This window comes from Nylanderia fulva, unplaced genomic scaffold, assembly GCF_048542155.1.
Source record: "Nylanderia fulva isolate GAGA-0341 unplaced genomic scaffold, ASM4854215v1 Scaffold33, whole genome shotgun sequence".
NCBI lineage: Eukaryota > Metazoa > Arthropoda > Insecta > Hymenoptera > Formicidae > Nylanderia > Nylanderia fulva.
In genome coordinates, this window is record NW_028190400.1 from 391,598 (window position 1) to 415,572 (window position 23,975).

Genomic DNA, 23,975 nt, shown 5'->3' on the forward strand with positions numbered 1-23,975 from the left:
ATTAAAAAATTTTTAAAATTATTAAAAAATGTTTACTCGCCGGAACTATTTTTAAAAATAATTGCAGAGCATAGAACTCTACGAGAACTAGCCAAAACTCCCCCTAGAACTGCGATATATACTCAGCACGACACCCTTTGCTCGAGTGTCGTGCTGAAATCGGACATTAAAAAATTTTAAAAATTATTAAAAAATGTTTAATCGCCGGAACTATTATTAATAATAATTGCAGAGCATAGAACTCTACGAGAACTAGCCAAAACTCTTCCTAGAACTGCGATATATACTCAGCACGACACCCTTTGCTCGAGTGTCGTGCTGAAATCGGACATTAAAAAATTTTAAAAATTATTAAAAAATGTTTACTCGCCGGAACTATTATTGAAAATAATTGCAGAGCATAGAACTCTACGAGAACTAGCCAAAACTCTCCCTAGAACTGCGATATATACTCAGCACGACACCCTTTGCTCGAGTGTCGTGCTGAAATCGGACATTAAAAAATTTTAAAAATTATTAAAAAATGTTTACTCGCCGGAACTATTTTTAAAAATAATTGCAAAGCATAGAACTCTACGAGAACTAGCCAAAACTCCCCCTAGAACTGCGATATATACTCAGCACGACACCCTTTGCTCGAGTGTCGTGCTGAAATCGGACATTAAAAAATTTTAAAAATTATTAAAAAATGTTTACTCGCCGGAACTATTTTTAAAAATAATTGCAGAGCATAGAACTCTACGAGAACTAGCCAAAACTCTTCCTAGAACTGCGATATATACTCAGCACGACACCCTTTGCTCGAGTGTCGTGCTGAAATCGGACATTAAAAAATTTTAAAAATTATTAAAAAATGTTTAATCGCCGGAACTATTATTAATAATAATTGCAGAGCATAAAACTCTACGAGAACTGGCCAAAACTCCCCCTAGAACTGCGATATATACTCAGCACGACACCCTTTGCTCGAGTGTCGTGCTGAAATCGGACATTAAAAAATTTTAAAAATTATTAAAAAATGTTTAATCGCCGGAACTATTTTTAAAAATAATTGCAGAGCATAGAACTCTACGAGAACTAGCCAAAACTCTTCCTAGAACTGCGATATATATTCAGCACGACACCCTTTGCTCGAGTGTCGTGCTGAAATCGGACATTAAAAAATTTTAAAAATTATTAAAAAATGTTTAATCGCCGGAACTATTTTTAAAAATAATTGCAGAGCATAGAACTCTACGAGAACTAGCCAAAACTCCCCCTAGAACTGCGATATATACTCAGCACGACACTCTTTGCTCGAGTGTCGTGCTATAATTATCTTATTAATTATTTAAGTTATTTACTGTTAATCGACAGAACTATTATCAAAAATTATTTTGGAGGTCAGAACTATCCTAGAACTCGTAAAATGCGCCCAGAGAAATAGATATTTCTACCAGCACGACACTCTTCCGCGATGTCGTGCTATAATAGCTTATTAATTAATTAAGTTAATTATGGTTAATCGACAGAACTATTGTCGAACATTATTTTGGAGGTCAGAACTATCCTAGAGCTCGCAAATTGCCCCGTGAGAAATGAATATTTCTATTAGCACAACAAGATAAAATTTTTACAAATATCGTTTAAATTTTGTTTTTTAACTCGTAGAATGCATAGTTCGCCGGAACTATTGTTAAAATCTATCAGGAACTCTAGATCTCGTCGAAATCTATCGAAATACATGAATAAAAAATTTTTTTTGCATAAGTGTCGTGCTACGGGAAGTTAGCACGACATTTTTAAAAAATTCGTTTTTTGACCTTAAATTGACAGAACTATTTGCGAAACCTATCAGGAACTCTAGAACTCTTAAAAGTGCTACTAGAACTCATATGTTTTTTTTGAAAATCGAAAAAAGCCGTGCCAACTTCACAGAGTCCCGATTGCGTTCGATGTATGCGCTCCTGTGTTTGCAGAACTGATTATTAAACGTAACCGTTTGTATATTGCGCGATGAAACATCGAGGACACTTGATTAACTGAGATATTTTAAATGCATCGTGTCTCAAAATTGGCGGATGATGTATTAGCTACATGCGCGACTACGAATTTTTATTTACAAAATATGTGCTTTGATAAATGTTTAATTGTTACACGGAGAGAATTTTCTCTTAGAATTTATCCTGAAAATTATGGTAATCGTGGGACAACATATGGTATATTGGAAGAATTTTATAAAAGTTTCTCTGATTAATATTTACTATACGATAAAAAATATTAATATGTACATAGTAGAATTAATCGAACATATTTTATATCTTATTGTGGTAGATATTAATATTTTTATTGTGGTAAATATTAATCAGAGGAACTCTCCCTCGATTACTATGATTTTCAGGATAAATTCTAAGAGAAAATTCTCTCTGTGTAATATTATTATAGAAAATTAATTCTGTTAAATTATTAAACAAGATTATACTTCAAATTAGATGGTATATATAACTTAATGAATAATAATTATTATTGCCTATATTAACAATTCTGATTCGAATAATTGAGCTACATTAATTATATAGCGATGATAATCAATATTCGCACACGTGTTTCGTCGCAGGTTTTGCGTTGTCTAGCTTAAATTTCTTCGCGTTGCAAATCGTTACACGTTTATTCACCATGTGTGAACTTTCCTGGGTAGGTTTCCTCGTTTAAAATATCGGATAAATGCGTATCACGCAGCGTGGGAGGTCCGTGATCCTGTGGCATTGATATTTATACGTTCTTTTATTAGAATGGATTTTCCGACGCTTCATACTACGTAAATTTTTATGTATTGTACTAACAATAAAACGTCGCGAAAGAAATTTAACAGAACTAAAAAATATCACAGCGCAATTGACAATAAAAAAACGTGATCACACATCTTTATTATACATTTGCAGTTATATTTTTAAAATTGTTGATTGTCTGTAAATAAAACAAAAAAAATATATATATATATATATACATATATATATATTTTTTTTGTTGTATTTACATATATATATATATATATATATATATATCAAGAGACACGGTAGTGTCTCGCGACCAGTTAAGGGCGTAGCCGAGACACCGTGTATCTTAACGCGAGTCGGACATTTGAGTATTTATAATATTTCGAATTCTCAATAACGGCTGAAGCAATCGAGTTTATACTAGACTTAATCGATAGATTGAGTTTGAATTATATTATAAAAGTGTCTTTATTTCTGCTCTACGTGATTTGTAAGCAGAGATATATAATTGCAAAGTCGAAATATGAAAAATTTCTTTTAAGAAACGTCCCCGTCATCATCATTATTATTATTATCATCATCGACCACGCAAACATAGTAGTATCGTGCTACACGTATTCACACGTATACAACACATGCGCACACATATATCACACGTACACAACACATGAATAGATGCATGTATTGGAAATGTCCATCTCGCACGTTTTACAACAGACGGCGATAGTTGCCCTCCGCTATATTGACAGCGTGCGGGGTTAGATATTTTCAATTTTCAATTTCAATTTTTACATTCAATTTTAATGTTATTATTTGCAAATTTATTGTCATAATAATTTATGTGCAAGTTTACAGTCTGTGATACAAAATCAGATATTTTGCTATTATTTCAATAATATTTCAATTATATAAATGCCTATGTATGAGTATGCATATATTTTTAATAATTTTCTTAATTAGCTTCTATATTTTTTTCAGTTGTACATCAAGCAGGTAGCATTATCAGCTCACTTGTGAGCATGGGTTGGGCAATGGCTAGTTATCATCGCAGCATTCGATTAGCTTAAGAAGATAAATCTAATATCAGTGCTATAGGAACCATTTTACAATTTTTCTGGCATTTTCTTATTGCAGGTACATATATATCCAATAATTAATATACAAAATTAAATATTATTCATCACACACTTTGTATCAAAATAATATATTTTTTTAAATTTATTTAATCATTTTTATCATTGTGATTGTAGTGGCAAGGATCTTATTGCTCAGTGTCATTGCAAGCATCTGGCCTGTATATACCATAATATATTGCGTAATACATTGGCTAAGTATGACAATATAGATTTTGATAGATTCCCATGGAATATTGGAATTTTGTCGGACTTACAGTCATCCACCACATATGCAGCCTACAATTAAAGAACGCATTTATTCCATATGATTTGCTTCCGTTATTGGAATATTTAAAATAAAAATTTTATTAATAAATTTTGATGAAATAATTTATAAGAGGTTGAAGAAACTATGAAACAAATTCAGTCTCATAAAAGGGTAGTTGGAACAATAGTGGTGAATGCAAAAGGTATTACATGAGATCATTGACATGATTTACTTGTAGTTGTAAACAAAAATTTGTAAAATTATATCTGTTTTAGGTATTCCTATAAAGTCAACATTAGATAATACGACAACAGTTCAATACGCAGGTTTGATAAGTCAATTGTCAGATAAAGCTCGTTCTGTCGTACGTGACTTGAATCCAACAAATGATTTAACTTTCTTGCACATACGTAGCAAAAAACATAAAATTATGATGGCACCAGATAAAGAATTCATATTAATAGTAGTACAAAATCCAGTTGATTGATATTTAAAAGAAACAAAAATATATTTCAAAGTTAAGATTTATTTCTTTGGTTGTTAATTTAATCTGTATGCTACATTGTGGATGTTAATATCTATTCAATTAAATAAAGAAAAATAAAAGAATAAAGCTTAAAAATTATACAAAATGCAGTATTTAATTACTAATTTAACAAATTATGAACTTTTAGAGTTTTTAAATAGTGCTTTCTTCTTTGGTAACAATATTATATTTTTAAGTTTGATAATTATGAAAATATGTATATATAGTAATTCATGGCATGTTTATTTTTGTATTTAATACAATTATAAATGTACATTTCTCATCAATAAAATATCACAGTATCTTTTTTATAATTTAATTTTAATATTGAGATTGTTTTTATTCACTGGAAAAAAAATGTGTAGTTGGTCCCTATTAATTATACATACATATAAGAGTGTCGCACAAATAATTCTATGCAGTCTTTTTAAGATAATATAAAAATACTTATAAATATAATCAATTAAAATACATATAATCAAAATTGTATGTATTAAAATTCAATAGCATATAAAAAAGATTTTTTGAAATTATATATATATAATAAAAATCCAATATTTTATATATATATATATATATATATATAAATATAAATATATATTTATTTATTGTATATCATAAATATATATTTATTTATTTATATTTACCTATCTTTTTTTAATATATATGGTAGAAATACAATGTGAGTTATTTTATTTTGCAAAATTTTTGAAAGTTAAACTATACAATGAAATTATTTCATATAATACCGAGATTCTTTTCATAATAAAGATTAAGAGAGAGTTCGATTTTATCATAAGATTTATAAAAGTCATAAGATAAGGTTAATTGCATATTGTATAATTTATCTCTCATTTTTTAAAGTAAATAAATATCAAAGTTACATTGCTTGAACTGGTGCGTTTGAAGTATGTTGTCTTTTTGAGGGATGCAAGACAATATAGTACAAAAGCATTGCTGTAATTCCCAAGAAAAAGGAAATGATACAAATAATAAAGATTATATTAAAGTACTAAGCCTCTTTAACTGCAGGAGGACAAGCATATTGCCATAATAAATTTGCTGCAATATTTTCAAAAAAGCAGATAACATAGAAAGATAGATGTTTTCAAAATGTTTTGCTATCTACAGCATTGAGATATATAAAAATGTGCACTATGCCAATAACGGAAGCAAATAATATGGAATAAATGCGTTCTTTAATTGTAGGCTGCATATGTGGTGGATGACTGCAAGTTCGACAAAATTCCAATATTCCATGGGAATCTATCAAAATCCATATTGTCATACTTAGCCAATGTATTACACAATATATTATGGTATATACAGGCCAGATGCTTGCAATGACACTGAGCAATAAAATCCTTGCCACTACAATCACAATGATAAAAATGATTGAATAAATTTAAAATAAATTTTTAAAAATATATTATTTTGATACAAAGTGTGTGATGAATAATATTTAATTTTGTATATTAATTATTGGATATATATGTACCTAAAATAAGAAAATGCCAAAAAAATTGAATTTGCTTATTTATTTAAAGATGCTTATCATATACAAAAATGAATGATATAATCTCTAAAAACTCACCTTTAAAAAAAGGTAAAAAAAGGCGACCAGTTAAGGGCACACCATTAACAAAAATTATCCATTGCAAACCCATGTACAATAGAATTGTATGAAAAATTATCGATTATAAACCAATGTACAATCGTAACAAAAGTAATGCAATAAAAAAAAAATTGCGCCAAGTAAAAGTAGAAACTTGTACTAGTGGAAAATTAAAGTTGCAGACATATATAGAGTCGTATAATGAATCAATAAAAATTTAAATTTGCAAATGTAGAATTGTACCATAAAAAAACTTATCTTTTAAAAAAAAAGATAAACAAGATGCCAAGTCCATGCGCCATGTGAAAAAGTGTTAAACAAAAAAGTATTTTTAAGTAAAAAAATCTATCAATTGACAAAAATTTATGTTCTAAAATTAATATCTCTACAAAAAGTAATGTCCAATTATTGCGCGAATAAATAAACATTTTTATAAAAAATTAAAATTTAAAAACTTATGCAAATTTAAAATTAATATAAAATAAAAAGAAATAAAAAAATTTTAGTTAAAAAAACTGGGCGCGCTGCAATGAGTTTAAAAGTAACAATTTAATTTTAATATCATTAGAATATTATTTAGCAGCGCGCCCAGTTTTTTTAACTAAAATTTTTTTATTTCTTTTTATTTTATATTAATTTTAAATTTGCATAAGTTTTTAAATTTTAATTTTTTATAAAAATGTTTATTTATTCGCGCAATAATTGGACATTACTTTTTGTAGAGATATTAATTTTAGAACATAAATTTTTGTCAATTGATAGATTTTTTTACTTAAAAATACTTTTTTGTTTAACACTTTTTCACATGGCGCATGGACTTGGCATCTTGTTTATCTTTTTTTTTAAAAGATAAGTTTTTTTATGGTACAATTCTACATTTGCAAATTTAAATTTTTATTGATTCATTATACGACTCTATATATGTCTGCAACTTTAATTTTCCACTGGTACAAGTTTCTACTTTTACTTGGCGTAATTTTTTTTTTATTTCATTACTTTTGTTACGATTGTACATTGGTTTATAATCGATAATTTTTCATACAATTTATATATACACGAAGAAAAGATTCGAATCGAAAATATCCAAAAATGATAAGTACAGAATATGATCTCGTGAATTATTATGCAACCATCTCACCTCCCACTTTATCGCTCGCGCCATACATTTCGTATATTTATATACGAGTTCTATTCGTACAAGCTTTTCTTCTTCGAATAATATTTCTCTTTTAAACACACCGCATATTTTACCCGCGTCAATATATCACATGTCTCAGAAATGTTTTCATTTCGCAAAAGTGGAGGTGTTTTTTCCTTCAGTCTGGTATTTCTCTTTCTCTCTCTCTCTCTCTCTCTCTCTCTCAATGTATATTCTTTTTCCCCACCAATTCTCTCGTCCTTTCTTCTCGACGCCCAGTCGACGCATCGGGAAAGACGATGCGTCGACGTCGACATCGTCGTCGACGGCGCTCCGCTGTTTAAATATAAACCCAAGCGTAGAAGTGGCCGGCTTCCAGTTGGGGCGTCGCGACGCTTGTGGGACGGACACGCGAGACAAAAAGCTCCCACTGGTCGTCTCAAGAGAAGTGCAAAGAAGTTATATCTCCGAGTTTGTTCGTATGTGTGTCAGGAACGCGCATGTCTCTCGGATCGGTTTCGCGAGAATATATCTTGGAATGGAAATTGCGATAAAATCGTCGCGAAATATTAATTGAGCCACATCGATCGACTACGATTTACGTCCGTTTCAACCTACAAATTCTACCTCGAAACACAGATTTCGAAAATAGAACAATACTGCTGTAGACTATTTTAAGGAATTGCTAAATCAACGCAAACAAAACTGTACAACGTTAACGATAACATCCGAGGAAACCAGGCTGTGAAGACATCGGTGAAACTTTTATCTCTTATACGGTGCTCCGATTTCAGAATTATAAATAGAACAATGCCGCTCTAGATTACCTTAAGAAACTGCCAATTACCAAGGCTTGCAAACAAGAATTGACATGCCAGAAATAGCGTTCGAGCTGATAAATCTATGATCGTTTTGTCTGATTTTAAGATTTAACATATAGTGACAGACAACATATAGTGGGTGCAAAAACATTTTGCACCCCTTCGAACTTTGTCTCTCTGTTTTGTATGGAATCGAAGAAGACACACTAGCACTAGAGTTTTACAGCGGTAATATCCAACAATAAGTAAGACAAGGCTGTGAAGACGTGCATAGAGGACTCTACAGTGAATGTGTTGGAATAAAACGCGGCGGCTGCATGTCCCTCTTAAATCGCGCGTCGGATTCTCGCGAATGTTCGATCGGCATGGCGACGCAGGCGATTAATCATCGTCATTATCCGATCGCTGCATCCGAGAGTCGAGAGAAAGGCGATGCTGCTGACGAGGGAATCAACGCTGCCGTCGACGCCAGAATGTCATACCCTTGATCCCGTCACGTCGCTTCGGCGAACGGTTTAGCGCCTGTTGAGACCGTGAATGGAAGATTTATTAACTCGCATCGTATCGCGAATAATCGAACGTATATATACGATTTTACACAAGTGTGTGACGAAGCTTGCGCTACAAGCTTGAAGAGAAAAAAATCCGCGAATTAAAGGGAACCGAATCGTATCGCCGTTGGCGAAATGTCCTCCAGAGCCAAGCAACAGATTCGCATAACGATCTTCTTCAACGACGGCACTGTCGTGATTTATATCTGAATCGGCCGACGTGGTGGCGCAAATAAAATCGAAGCGGGATCAGCGACGACGATTACGAGGGAAGGAGAGAAGACTCCGTGAAAATTTCAAGGAACAAGGACGTCGAGAGAGAAAGGGAAGAAGAGAAACTTGGTCGGTACGGTCAAGGAGAGGAAGAGGAAGAAAGGGAGAATCAGCGGAGGAAAAGGCGAGCGCCTCCCTTTGATAACCGCCACTTAGAAAACGTTAGTCGAATCACTTAGCCGGTCGTTGTACCGCAGTCGAGACTGGCCGCTCCGATGTGACGATAAAGGAACCGATCGGGCGTGCACAGGATCGGCCAACCACGAAGCGACTGCGAAGAAAAAAACGCGGTAGCGAACTAGCGCGACAATCGGGTCGAGAGAAAGTAAACTATCGCGGGCGAGAGCAGGTCCTGAGAGGGAGTATCCGGAAGGATACACTCCTTGCAAATGTTCTGTACGAAAACAAAAACCGAAATCGAGATACTTATTATTAGTTTCTTGCGATTGAATATATCTGTTGGATATATCGCGTTTTTTATTTAAATTACATTATTGAATATTGAAAAGTTAAATTAGACAAAGTTTGAAATTTACTTATCACATAATAATATAATTGATTATAAATGTTCTCTTTTTAATAAATAATTATATATTATACATAATTTATATATAAATTAATATTATTGAAGTATTAAATCTTACATATAAAATATTTTCTCTCGGATGTTATACGAATCAAGAGAATTAAATGACAATATTTTGCGCCGAGAGTGTACGATAAATAAATCCTATAGTTACATGTAGCGCTTTTATGCATGCAGACACATCACCATAAATATCTTGTATTGAATTATGGGCATGTTATGTTAAACAATAAGATATGCACGCGAAACGTAGCTGAATTAATGGGAATTGGTGGGAACAAAACAGCGGAAATATTTCAGCCCTGTAGAATTAATTACTCGATGTATTTAAGATAAAAATCATAGATCTAGGAAAATCAATGAGAGAGGACGATGCTGATAAGAGAGGGATAGATCGATCTCTTCCAGAAGCAGCCTGATGTTGCTAGATTTAGTCACTTTAGCTAAATGAAATCTGTACTTTCTAATCTAGCTATAACGCTCTGTCTCTGCCCGTACTGCCTCTTGCTAATAGATGATCAGCTGGTGAACGGTTCAAACAGTTGCAATTGAGGTCATTGTTGTGCACATTACTTTAGTATTTCGATTCCGAGGAGCATTTCTACGAGGTTTCTGTCTCAATTTTTCGTTTGTCAAGGAACATCAGATTATTATTTCCTTTCTCTCTTTCTCTCGCGATTCCGAGCTAGATATAGAAATTCTCGCGCGTGTCGAATTGCCCTGACGTTTCTCCATAGTTTTTGATAGAATTTTGCTGAACGAACCGACATGACATGCTTCTTGCCACCCAAGCGAGCCACACCTGTGCTCGTTCCAACGGTGGTTCATTATTCGCGCAATTTTCACGCGCCGATTTTTAAACGAGTAACGGTCGTTAACTCAATATCCGTGGTTTTTCTACCACTACCTTTGAAAATCGCATCAAAATCATGAGAGCAATTCAGGAAAATGGAAAAGTTACTAATTGCAAATGTAGCTATTATATCGTGCGAAAGATTACAGCGAAAGAATTATATTGTGACAAATTAATATCCATGATTTTTTCGTTTTTATTTTTAAAAATTTTATACAACTCAACATGTACAAGCTTCTAATTTTAAATATAGCTCTATTATATACATTATTTAACATAAAAAGAATTAATATTCGTAATAAATAAATATTTATTTTTTTTTATAAAATGTCAAAATCGTAAAATATGAATAAACGACAATTCCTAATTTTAAATACTATTATATCTTTCAGAAAATTGAACATACTACACGGTAAATAAAAGTGCATTTGGAAACAATTTGAACAAAAAATTCAATTATTGAAATATTTTATGTAAAATATATAAAATATATCATACCATATATAAAATATATAAAATATAATCATGGAGCGGGAAAGAGAAGAGTGGTGAAATATTTTGCACTTTTTGCATTTCGTAATATGTTGCAGAATATATTACTATATATATGAATATTTTCTATTTTTTTGTGGAATTCAGTTATTATGCACCTGGATTATGTAAGATATTAATTGTGAAGTCACAGAAAGATATCGTGAAGATATCGGAAATAATCTCGATATATATTATTTCAATATAATATCTGCATACAATACGCAATATACATATTGAAGAAGCGCATGTGTGAATGGTATGCTACGAAAAGATATTTCTTAGCTAATCGACTAGGAAAGATATTATATAAAATTAGATTATATAAAATTGTATGAAAGATTCTCGTTGCGTATTTCCTACATAACACCCTTGAGCGTGAAATTGTAATCGTTTTAATCTATGTCTAATGTAATTCGTTATGTATATTTTTGGTCCCTTTGTATACGTGCAGTTTAGAGAAGGCAATGAACTCAATAAATATATTAAATATAGATAAGGCAAAAATATCACGTTAATGTAAAAAATTTTACTTTTTAACTGATATCTAAAGATATCTAAAGTTATTTATTTATTTAAAATTTAATTTAAATAAAATATTAAAAGAGAGTGATGGTCTAATCATTGTTTTATAACTTTGATATATCTCGAAGTCATATTATAATGTATATACATAAATTTTAAAAATTTTTACGACAATAAATTAACTGCCTGCACTGTAGCATGTATGAAATTTTCTTACCTTTGTCATAACGTTATTTGTATTAATATTCATGTTTCTTATTTGTTTACAAAACATGATACATATACTGCGCCAACATAATTATGTTTGTCACTATCATTTTCACATATAACAGATATATGATTATTGCAGAACTTATTTTAATATAGTTAATTAAATAGATTAATATTTTCGATATTAATATCAATTTCGCAATATATAAGTTTATAAATTATTTGTGATGCTATATGTATACAAAAGATATTTATAATTTTTAATAGACATTGTAATCATTATTTGTATATATATAAATTATTTTTTTCTAGTTCCTCAACTATTTATGTAATATAATAAAAATAATTATAAAATTATTGATAAAAAAGTAAAAGCAGCTTTCGAGAAGACATTTTCTGATAGAGAAAGAAGTTTGATTGTTGAAGATAATCAGAGAGAGAGAAAAAGAGAAATTATTTTTTACCAGAGTTATACATTTATACATTTCTAACTAGTGAAAAGTTACTCGTTAGACTAAAATTGTTATTACAATATTTATAAATACACTAATTAAGAACGATCTTTGGTTAAAAAAAATGAGGAAATTGATACTAGTTTCTTTTGTTTCTTTTTTACCGGATTTTGTCGTGTAACGCTTGAAGGTTGATGAGCTGTCAGTATAATGGAATAGCATCTATCCTATGACTCGTTGCAATTCTAAGTAGACAGCTCCGAACGCGTTCGTTCTACAATTTTGGAACAAATCCAGGAAATCTCAATGCCAGAAATTCTCATTTTGATACCCAAGCATTTTCTTTCGAGTATCGTAAATTATTAATATGTAAGGAAAGAAAATAGATAACGGATCTTAGAAATCATCGTATTGCCTCGTCAATGTTCAATTAGCTGATTATTGTTATCTAAAGTTCGCAGTATATTAGTTTAAATAGAATTTATTAAATTTTCATATCATAATTCAAGATAGAATAGAATCTTAGAATAGAATTCAGAATTGAATATCTAGCATTTATTGAATCGAAAAGTTATGTTTTATACGATAATTTAAATCACATGAGTAATAACGCTACTAGAGAAAATTAGTCATGCTTAAATCCAAGTAACATACATTTGACGAATAATTAAAATAATATACCGACATATGTATGAAAAAAAAATTGCGTCAATTCTCTTACTTTTTAGATATATTGCAATTATATATATATATATATATATATATATATAGATTAATAATATTAATGTTAATAAAATTGAATAGATTTATATTACTTTTAGCATACTTTAAATAAGCTTCTGAAATAAATCATTGTTATATCTATTAGATTAAGTTGATGTTCGTCTCGTCCTCATTTCGAAATAACTGCGCACGCCCTCCTTGCTGCAATTTTGTTCGCTGCTTGTCTGTCAATGCCCTAGAATGAACTGTCTCTACAATAGTCTCATATACACAGACACATACATATGCATCTATGTAAAGCAATCAATATTGCACGACAAAGTGATTAATACAGAATGAGTCGAAAGTCACATAGTAACACTAGATTAATTAATATGTTAGTTGCGAAAGTTCACATGCAAAATGAAATATTCCAATAACGTTATCGATAATCATGAAATATCTTCTACATGAATTTTGTTCTAAACGAAAGTTTTAATTTTATTAAAAGGATTTCTCAAGCATATCGAACAGTTTCTGCTGCGACAAGTTTACTGTGCTGAATTTTATTGTTCTCAATCACATAGTAACTCAATAACGGCATACAATAGTGAAGTAAATTTTTTGTTTGACAATGTAAAACAATAACCATTCTCCATTAGACCTGACCATCGTTCCATTTACAGTTTGTCGGTAACCTTGCACATATTTCTTGCAAGGTACTTCCGTGCAATATATCTATGCTACATGATTTTTATTGTTGTAATAAGAAAGTGTTCTCTTGGTTCAGTGGATACGTAAAAATAAATAACTAAAATAATATATTTTTGACACTGTGTAATGCATTTATTGTATATCATTTTTCATAAAATTTAGAGCATAATTCTAGAATATTTTTACTCCTAATTTTGTATAATAATAATTTTACTATGTATCTATTTTTTAAAATAATTTGAACATTAATATTGATATTCCTTGACATAATATCTAAAATGCATATTTTCTTAATAAAATTTTGATTATTTGATGCTGCACATTAAAATAAAAAATAATTAAAATATCAAAACTTGATTTGTGTCGATTAATATGCAAAATGTAACATTTATCGAAAATAAAAGCTTACAAGTAGAAATATAATGGGTTTGGAACCTTGATCATCATATGTTAAAAATCATAGTCCGGGTTAAACGAAGTATGATCTTGACCTCGTGATACATACGAATAATCTCGTTCTCGCGATTAAGGCCACCTTGTTCATACCTATGTAGTGATAAAGAGGGAAAACTTACATGTCGTCGTCATTAATAAACGTGAAAACGTATAGCTTTAGTAATCTTATAGAATTGCAATCGATTCGACGCTGTATGTGACATGCTTTGAACGACAAGCTTGAATCACGCTTCGATCAATCTTTCGCAAATGCCAGTTCGAAAGCTCAATGATAAATTCTATAATTTATATGACTGGGATATTACATGCGCGCTATTTATTTCCTTATGCCATATATCATTTAATAAATCTTAAAAATTACAACAAAAATATTTCTGTGCATACAACAGTGTAATCATATCGATGCATATTTAAATATATAACATGTCCTCTAAAAAAACATATCATTTTTATGTGTCATTTTAAGAATGAAAAGCATACAAAATAAAATGCATATAGGATAGCAACGATGAGTGCAGAATTTCGTTATTCCAAATATTAAAAGAAATTTATCATAACGTAGATGAAATTGAAATAATCCGCAAAAAATTTAAAGTTTTATTAAAGATCTTTTATATCACCTGCATTTTATATATGTAATATTCTTTTATTAAAGTTATGTATTTTAAAACACATTATTATTTCGTTTTTCAAAGTTTTCAGAGGCTACTGTATAATTTTTTTACATAACGTAATATTCGCAAGAAACGCAATTATTTACTTTATATAGCAATTTTCAAAAATTTAGAAAATTGATAAACATAAATTATTTTATACGTAAATATACCTACTTTGACAATTCTATTTTTAATCTAACAATAATATACATATAAGCTTGGAAAATGATAAATTAATCAAACATTTTGATTTTATGTCGCATACGTGGATAAATACTTCTGAGATCGAAAAATAACATGTAAATTGTAATTGTTATCATTGCAGTTACTTATTTTCGAAGACGATAACGGTAACAACAAATATAAATTTCGTTCTTAGAAAATTTTAATTTCTTATACAAAAGATTTTAAAATATGATTATATATGTTACTTTTATTAATTTTTTAACTATAAATTTATCAACCATTTTGTATATTACACATGATATACGTTATGCGGCCTTTTTCAAAAAATATAATTTTATGGAAAAAGCACATTTTCTGCAGTAGAAACATATGGTTGCACTTACGTAAAACCATTTAGCAGAACAAATGTTAACAATTATAATTTCATAAATAATAATCCTTAAGGTTGCCAGTAATAATTAATAAAAAACCACTCCTCAATGTTTAAAGTCGACCAGACTGGCAATAATTTATTATAAATTTCAAATAATTATTTATAATAAATTATTGCCAGTCTGGTCGACTTTAAACATTGAGGAGTGGTTTTTTAATTATAATTTCAGTCATGCGAACAAACTGCACAAACTGCACCGGCATTTGTGAGTCACTGGAACTACAAATAATGGTAGCCACAGCTGGTTAGAAACTTTCGAGTATTGCATGACCTTGAATAGAAACGCAACGAGATATTGTCAATGCTGCTTTCAATTTAAGATATATACATAGAAGTAAAACCGATATAGTAAACAATATATCGATCCAAAGTTAATCGGCGAAAGTAACTTTGCGCTAAAATAAGAGAAACTCGAATCAATCTACTCAATATCTGAGAAAATAATGAACAAATCATTAAAAAAATGTAAATTGAAGTTTATAGAAAGTAGATACCAAAATAATATAATGAAATTATATGTGGATAAAACGTAGCTATATTTTCATAGCGTTTCTTTAATAAATATATTAAATCGAAAATTTACTTCACGTCGCAAACATTCTTATTCTTCGATTAGAGAAAGAGGTAATAAAAATTTTGACAAACTCGCCCGAACAGAAATGTATACGGCTGGAAGAAGCGGGCACACATAAATAGTGAAGTGGAGACAAAAAGGCGGGATTTTTCTTTATGAAATATCCGGTCGATAGATAATCTTCGGGCAAAACTAGGAAGTGGACGTTCAATTTCGTAAATGGCCGCGACGGAATCGCGACGATCGTAAATTGTCCGGGTCTTATCGCGCGATTGCCAGTCCGCTAACTCCTTGATCCTGATACGCCATGGACGAATCAAAAGGACGACTCGCGTATCGTTATCTCGTCTATCGGAGACCGGAACCGGAAGCGGCCGGGCATGAATAATACGCGCAAACGATCGTGTTCGCGCAAGCGATACGGACTGCGCATTAGGCACGACCTGTTACGCAATCCACGACAAAGAGCGACATTGGTGACAATCATTGAATTACCTGCGACTGCAGGCGACCATCCGCAGTTTCGTAGGATCGCAGGCCAAGCGAAGTATTTGCTCAGTTTTTCGCGCGATGTCGTATACAAACGAAGTCGCGCATACAAACGTCAAACGATGTCGCGCGTGAAATAAGAATGATTGATCGAATACGAGCTGTAGAATATTTATTTAATTGTGTTAGCGATATACATATACATACATATAATTGTCGATATCTAAATTATTAAAAAAAATTATCGCGAAAAGTAAGTGCTAATGCTATTTAATGTGACACTGCATCTGTCGTGATAAAAAAAGATTTTGCTAAATATGTTTTATCATTGCGATATTTTTTCCAAAATCTAATAGTGATTAATTAATAATATAATATAGTGATATAATTTAAAATATTGATAGATATTCCTGATATAATGACGAAAAGGAGAAAAATTCTTTTTTATGACAATAGTGAAATCAAGTTGAATAACGAAAGATTACGTTATTAAGGAACGCATTCTTCCGGCATAGAAAATCGCACTCTCTCTCTCTCTCTCTCTCTCTCTCTCTCTCTCTCTCTCTCTCTCTCTCTCTCTCTCTCTGTTATACCGGTTTCAATTTTTGTTCTAAAGTTCTCTATCGCTCTCGTGATCTGTAGATAATTGGTGCTAACGCGCTAATTTAATTTGCTTGACTGCCGCGACGAAGTGACTCGGCAAAAGTCGCGTTAATGCGGCTATTGTTTTTCCTCGCACGAGGAAATTTCTATTCAATTTAAAGGAATTAAATAAAATATACGCGAGAGCAAATGTTCCTTCTTTCTTTCAAATCTCACCGTATAAAATAAAATTTGATTAAGCAACAAATAACGAAATTAGTTTCTAAAGTTATAAACACAAGTTATAGTTATTATGCATTATGCGCTGTTTAATTTTATTCTCCACATCAGACTTTAGAGGCCTCTAGAGTGCTGTCGAAACTTTCGAGAGAACGTCATATATTTGCACATGTCGTGTTCAGGAGAAACAATGTTCACGCTATATTTCCCACATGACTTACGTGTTATTCTATATGTCTAAATCGCACGATATTAATTTCGAAATATTGGTATCGCAATCACGATCTTAGTTTCGAACAAACGATAGCGACGCGTTAAGTTTGCGCGCAAAATTTTATTCGGTTAAATTCGAACATTTGTCGGGAAAATTAAGCGATCGCGATCTTTTATTCCGATAAAGCTTGACCGACGATATCTAGGTTGGTGCATATAATTAACTCGTTGCTCTCTGGCGCGTCCGGAGATGACCCACTCGCGGGAAAACGGTCATACACTCTAAATACATCGTGGTCGCAAACGCTTTTAACTCTTTATCCGAAAGGTATATCAGAGACAGTTTCGGACATTTTTGATCTAATATATTACCGGCAGGATATTCCTAAGTATTTCACGCTCTCTTTTACATAATCACTTTGACCTTTTCGGAGCAGAAATAAATCCGAAAATTCAAAAATATTTTTAAGAGAACTTTAAAGTTGCACAAGCAATTAAATATTTAAAATTTATATAATTAAGCTTTGATAACATAAGATTTTTAGTTTTTGTTTATTTTTGAATTGGTTGTAAATAAATTTGAATATATCAAATAAATTATGGAAGATTATGAATTAGTATCCAATATTATTGACAGCGCTCGATAAATTTGTAAATAAATGTAAAATTCTTGAAATTGTTATTGTGTTCGAAAACAATACTCTTCTCGATTTTTGTTTACTTTGATGTAAACAGCTTTGACCCGATCGAAAGAGAACATCGGAAGGACCGTGCAAAATATTAGTTTACGGAAGTGACTCGCGCCACAAACACAAGTGAATCATCATGCGAGAAAGCCGCGGTTAACCTGAAGTCTCTCGTGGATGTCCGTTCAGAAACGCGAGCGCGACAGCGGCTTAAGACGCGAAAATAGTCTCCGTGGCCGGTGTTGCTCATCGTCGTCGTCGTCGTCGTCGTCGTCGTCGTCGTCGTCGTCGTTGATGATACCCGAACGAACGCGTTTAGTCTCGAACTGGAAGCAATCGCGAGAAGAACGAGTAGTAGCGCGAACGTACTTGGAATTGACCTTAGGAACGCGTAAGGAAATAATTTCGGAGGAAAACAAAAACAAGACGGTATAACGTGAATCAGGAAGACTTCAGATTTTGACACGAAGGAACTGACAAAGCGCGTCTCGTTACTCAATAGAAACAAATAAGCAACCACAACAAGGAGAGGAGACGTGCGGATGAATCTGACGGAAGAAACGATTGGATTGTAAGAAGGAAGCATTTGTGTCTATTAAAAAAAATTAATAAATAGTATTATAAAACTTAAAACTCTGAGGTGAATTATTATTTAAAAATTTTTAGTATCGAATTATCAATGAACAATGATCATTACGTGTAATTTATATAATGAATTGCTTAAGTAGTGCACTATTATTTAAGAAATAGTTTCCTCTTTTAGTTATTGTGCAGATAGTTAAAGTTTATAAGTATTTCACATTAAAAAAAGGTATTTTAAATTAATTTTGTTTCTAAATATATTGCAAAATATGTACCAAAATAATATATCATAGAATTGATTTGAAAAGTACGCTCACAATCAGTATCGTTGATATAATTTAACTATTTCATTTGCATATCTTTTTAATTTAATTTAACTTATTTTTTATTGTTTTACACATAAAATTCATTTATTCTACAGTATATGATCATACTTTATAATGCAACATTATGATGCAATGACAATAAATTGTAAAATAATAATACTTGGAAATATAAATGTGGAGAAAGATTTAGGGAGTAATTTCTGCGCATACACGTGTTGTGAATTATATCTCTCATCTTTTATACGATACGTATGAAAGATCGGCAATATCGCGTGTTAAATTGGATTTCTGTAACAAGCTTCTTGCACAATTTCTTAAACGAGATCGCAGCAATCGAGGCAAACATTAAACGACAGATAATTACACTTCAATCAAAAACGCTGCTCCAGAATCTTGAGTTTGGTGATCATTCCGCGATGCCATTATCGAAAACTGTTAATTCACTCGATCGAAGAGCTTAAATGTTTTGTGATACATGCTGTTACAGCTTGAGAGTTAATAAATGAATTTTTAATATAATTTTAAGGACGTTTACCGCGCAAAATGCAAATGCACGAAAACGCAGGAAATTACGAAAATGCAGGTACCATGACGAAAAAATAGAAGATAAAAGACTCGACGCGTTGAGCAATCACATTATGATAATTCAGACACTATCCAGAGCAGTCGCTATTGTAAATATAAACATTCGGAAACTTTCTAACAGATTCTGAAGTCTTTATTTCAAATTCGACGACGATTCTAAAAAATGCGAACATTACATTTTGATAGAATGCAGAATGACATGTTTGATTTTTTAATGTGATACAAATACGATTGAATTATTTATATTGAAAAGCTACAGCTTGTAATAAATTGCAAATATTTTTCAGCGAAATTTTAAAAAATTAGACTTACAATGATTTAAATACAGAAGCGTATTGTTTATATTGAAGCCACAGTTGATTATTTTTGTATGTGCGTACATACATGTTCAAATGTTATAATACAATATGATTTCTAATTAATATACATTCGTAATGGTATTGACAAGTTGTAATGTATGATTTGCCAAACTAACGTTTATTTTTGTCGATGTTTTTACTAAAGCGAAACTATGTTACTCTATGTAACGAATACAATTATTGGATTCATTCATTGAATCCTTAAGAAATCTGATAATTGATCTCACTAAGTAGACCTTGAAGTACTTTATTTCATCTAAATAGCTCTTTCAGTACATCTAACTACCTCTTTCAGCTCTTTAAGTCTACTATATTTGCACTACTTGCATTATTAAAATACATCGATATCCATTAAATAATTTCGATTTTTTTTATGTTACAGCTGGATTCGTCGCATTCGTCCGACGACTGTCGCAGAATCTCTGGAAGAGTTCAAGATTTCAGGGACAAAGAAAAACGTTCTCGTTTTAGCGCGAGAGAGAAAGAGAGATAGACAAAAATAAGTTGACAATACGATGGAAACGAAAAGAATCCATCGATCGACAATAGAAATCTTCGAGAAGAACGGACCTCGATCGGGCGAATTGCCGATCGTGTTGATGCATAGAGCGAAAATAAGCGATCTCCTGGCGAGGCAGACGATGGCCTGGTGCCGGCAAACGTTGCAAACGTTTCCCATACGAATGACGTTGAACAACGTCGGATTGTTGACGGTGTTCCTAGCGATAGTGTCGCCACGATCCCTTATTTACAGCCTTATTTATCCGATTTTCAGATTAGTTTTTGGCACCCTCTACCCGGCATACGCTTCCTACAAGGCGGTGCGCACGAAGAATGTCAAGGAATATGTAAGCGAGAAACATATATAATAAGTAGCTTTTACAAATGCGGTTTTAACCTTTAAACCCAACATCCTGGATGTACTTAATTAAAAGTAAACTTTGAAACTTTAAGCTATATATATTATTATAATTTTTTCCTTTCGACATTATGCGATGAAAATAATGGTTTGGTTAAAATTCATATAAACTATAAAGTTACAAATATATACCTATATATAATTTCGATGGATTCTTTTTTAAATGACAATTAAATCTTATAGATTATGATTTAATATTCCAATTAAGTGGACTTAAAAAATATTAAAAATTTTTTAAAATTTTTCATAAAATGCAAATGCTATTTTAGATTCTCTTCACACAATAAATTTTCATAGAGTTTTACGTAATTTACGTTATGTAAATTTTATACACCAAATTATTATAAATTAATCATTTGCCTACAGAAAATGTGTATTTATATTCAGAAATATTAATAATCGGAAATTTTTTAACATTAACCTTTTGCTTGTGAACCTAATGAAGTCAAAACTGTTTTACATTGCTATGTAACTGACATCATAAATATTTTGTATTTAATACAGTCTGCATGGAAGAAATATAAGTAATAATATAAAGCCTGATTTTTAATTTAATTATATTTTAAATCTTTTATATAAATTTAGTATTTTTTTATTTATTTTTTTCTTTGTCATTTTAATTCTATGTGTAACAATTTATTTATTGTAAAAGAGGATAAATCGAGAATAAATTTCTCTGCTGTTTTTGCAATAATCCATCGCTCTGGAATCTCTCTGGTTTCAGGTCAAATGGATGATGTACTGGATCGTGTTCGCGCTATTCACGTGCGCAGAAACTTTTACTGATGTCTTCTTTAGTTTTTGGTGAGATTACTATTATATTACTATTACACATTTATCACTTACACTTTTACAAATAACATATTTTTTGTATGATTTATCTAAATAATTATTTAAGTAATATTTTTATATTTGGATGACAAAATCGGATAAAATTATTCGTGTGCATTATTATTGATTTATCTAACAATAAGTATGATAATTGAAATATCTATGGAAAATGAGAATCGTAATATTGCGCATTTATTAACATTTCCGCTGTGTAATTTCATTGAAAGTGATTATCAAAATAGTCCTCGCTGCATTATCTCTTTTAATCCATTTATCTATCAGTATAATACATTAATCCATCTTCCTGCTCGTAGAACTTAATCCAATTTTTTGCAATTATTTATTTTTTATTATTTCTTTTGCATCAGCTTATATATGCATTATACATTTATATTTTTGATTAATTTATAGTAAATTCTTTTATATATAAACAAGTTTAATAATAATAGATTAATTAAGAATATGCAATATCAGAAATTAAAATTTTATTTTGAAGAAGAAAATTTGCAAGATATGTTTAAAAAGAAAAATAGCAAACATTTGTTCCATTATTTAATTTATTTAAAATATCAATTTTAAGTCTCAATATTTGTGGATTGTTCACTTGCTTTTGATTCATATATCAAACGTAATTTGGAGAGAGGAGTCTATAATAATATCAAGAGCTTGCAATTTAAGAATTATCCGAATCTTCTATTGTAAGAAAGTTAATTCTTTAAAGAGTACCGAAGATAAAAGAAAGTGCATGAAAGCTGAGACGCTATAGAAAAGAGCAACGCGTCGATTTGACAGCGACCGTGTGTACGTAGCATAATACAGCGGATATTGAGATGAATCTTGGAGTCGCGGCGCGAGGGCAAGCTAAGGGGCCAATAAACCAAGCCAGCTGCGAACCGCGCGGTCTGAAAGCCGTGCTCTCACCGCGCGGAATTCCGAAAGTCTAATTTCGGATGAGATAGATATTGGCTTACATGCACTTCTGAGGATTCTGCCCGAGCTTCTTCCCTCTCTCGCCTCCCCCTTGTCGTTCCTCTCTGTATCTTCTTGTCCTTCTTTCTCATTATATTTCCTTCCTCGTTGGAGAGCATCGTGCCAGATTTCCCTTCATACTCGGATTACAACCAAAAAGGAAACTAGTACATACTTCTGGCGTCGAAATGTCAGATTACCCTCTCAGTGTGTATTTGCGCTTTTCTCCAAGCCGCTCTCACTTTCACACTCGTGACGAATTTTTCGTAGCGCGAATCGAATCGAGTAGATTACAGACGCGTAATAATACGCTGTATACAATCGGTTATTTTATCAGCATTATTACGTAAAAATACGACAATTTACTAGAAAAGAAAGCTGTCAAACTGACGCCTTCAATATTTTTATTTGTTTTTTCTGATTTGATAAATTTTTTAATTTCTTTATTATATAACTGTATATATTTTATAAAATATTTTCTACACAAATATTCCTATAATAATTATACAATTAATATTATTAATATTAGAAGAGAGACAAATAAAATAGAATAAGAGAGAAAGAAAGAGAAAAGTCGCATCGGCACGGCGCTGTGACATTTGACACGTGTCTCGACGTCTGTTACGTAGGTTCCCATTTTATTATGAGATTAAAATCATCTTGGTACTGTGGCTGCTGAGCCCGGCTACCAAGGGCTCCAGCATCCTTTACCGACGCTTCGTGCATCCCGCGTTAATCCGTCGTGAAGCCGAGATCGACGAAGCCATAGCACGCGCAACTGAGCAGGGTTACACGGCGGTGTTGCATCTTGGTACCAAGGGAGTGAACTATGCCACCACGGTCCTTATGCAGACCGCTATTAAGGTAAGACCCTACCTTAATTAAAGAAAGTATATCGTTATCCTAGGATGTTCAGAAATTATCATTCTTCTTTTATTGGAGATTCTTCGATTAATGTCACATCGAGTTCGAAAAATCAAATAAAATGATAATTTATAGAACATCCTTATACACGTAGATGTAAGAATAGCTGGCAGCTTTTAAGGAAGAATTTCGCTTTGAAAATTTATTCCTCAATTTTACATTTAAATTAGAATATAGAATTTAATTATACATATATAGAATATAGAATAAAATTTATATATGAAACCTTGTATTGTGGGGAAAAAGGCTGCCAGAAATGTTTTACCTTGTTTGATCACGTATTTTAACCAGCTTGAATTCTCGCTTTCATTTATCATGCATAAAACTTG

The 23,975-nt window shown here is 31.3% G+C and overlaps 1 protein-coding gene and 1 long non-coding RNA gene across 5 annotated transcripts in view; both read left to right on the forward strand.

The window, feature by feature from the left end:
* Positions 1–23,975, forward strand: part of LOC114938827 (uncharacterized) — a 41,686-nt gene that overhangs the window by 11,044 nt on the left and 6,667 nt on the right. The window contains exons 1-5 of one of the 4 annotated variants that reach the window (XM_029312942.2): positions 16,417–16,683; positions 18,201–18,722; positions 20,386–20,851; positions 21,647–21,726; positions 23,352–23,586. In XM_029312942.2, the coding sequence (XP_029168775.2) occupies positions 20,519–20,851; positions 21,647–21,726; positions 23,352–23,586 (648 nt within the window). In that variant the 5' untranslated portion in view covers positions 16,417–16,683; positions 18,201–18,722; positions 20,386–20,518. Of the gene's footprint in view, positions 1–16,416; positions 16,684–18,055; positions 18,723–20,385; positions 20,852–21,646; positions 21,727–23,351; positions 23,587–23,975 lie in introns of those variants that run through there. The other 3 variants (XM_029312944.2, XM_029312945.2, XM_029312943.2) reach the window with 3 other exon arrangements.
* On the forward strand, positions 3,241–4,667 carry LOC146722329 (uncharacterized). The gene is made up of 4 exons (XR_014925208.1): positions 3,241–3,513; positions 3,735–3,890; positions 4,007–4,328; positions 4,415–4,667. It is a non-coding gene; the product is annotated as an uncharacterized LOC146722329 (long non-coding RNA).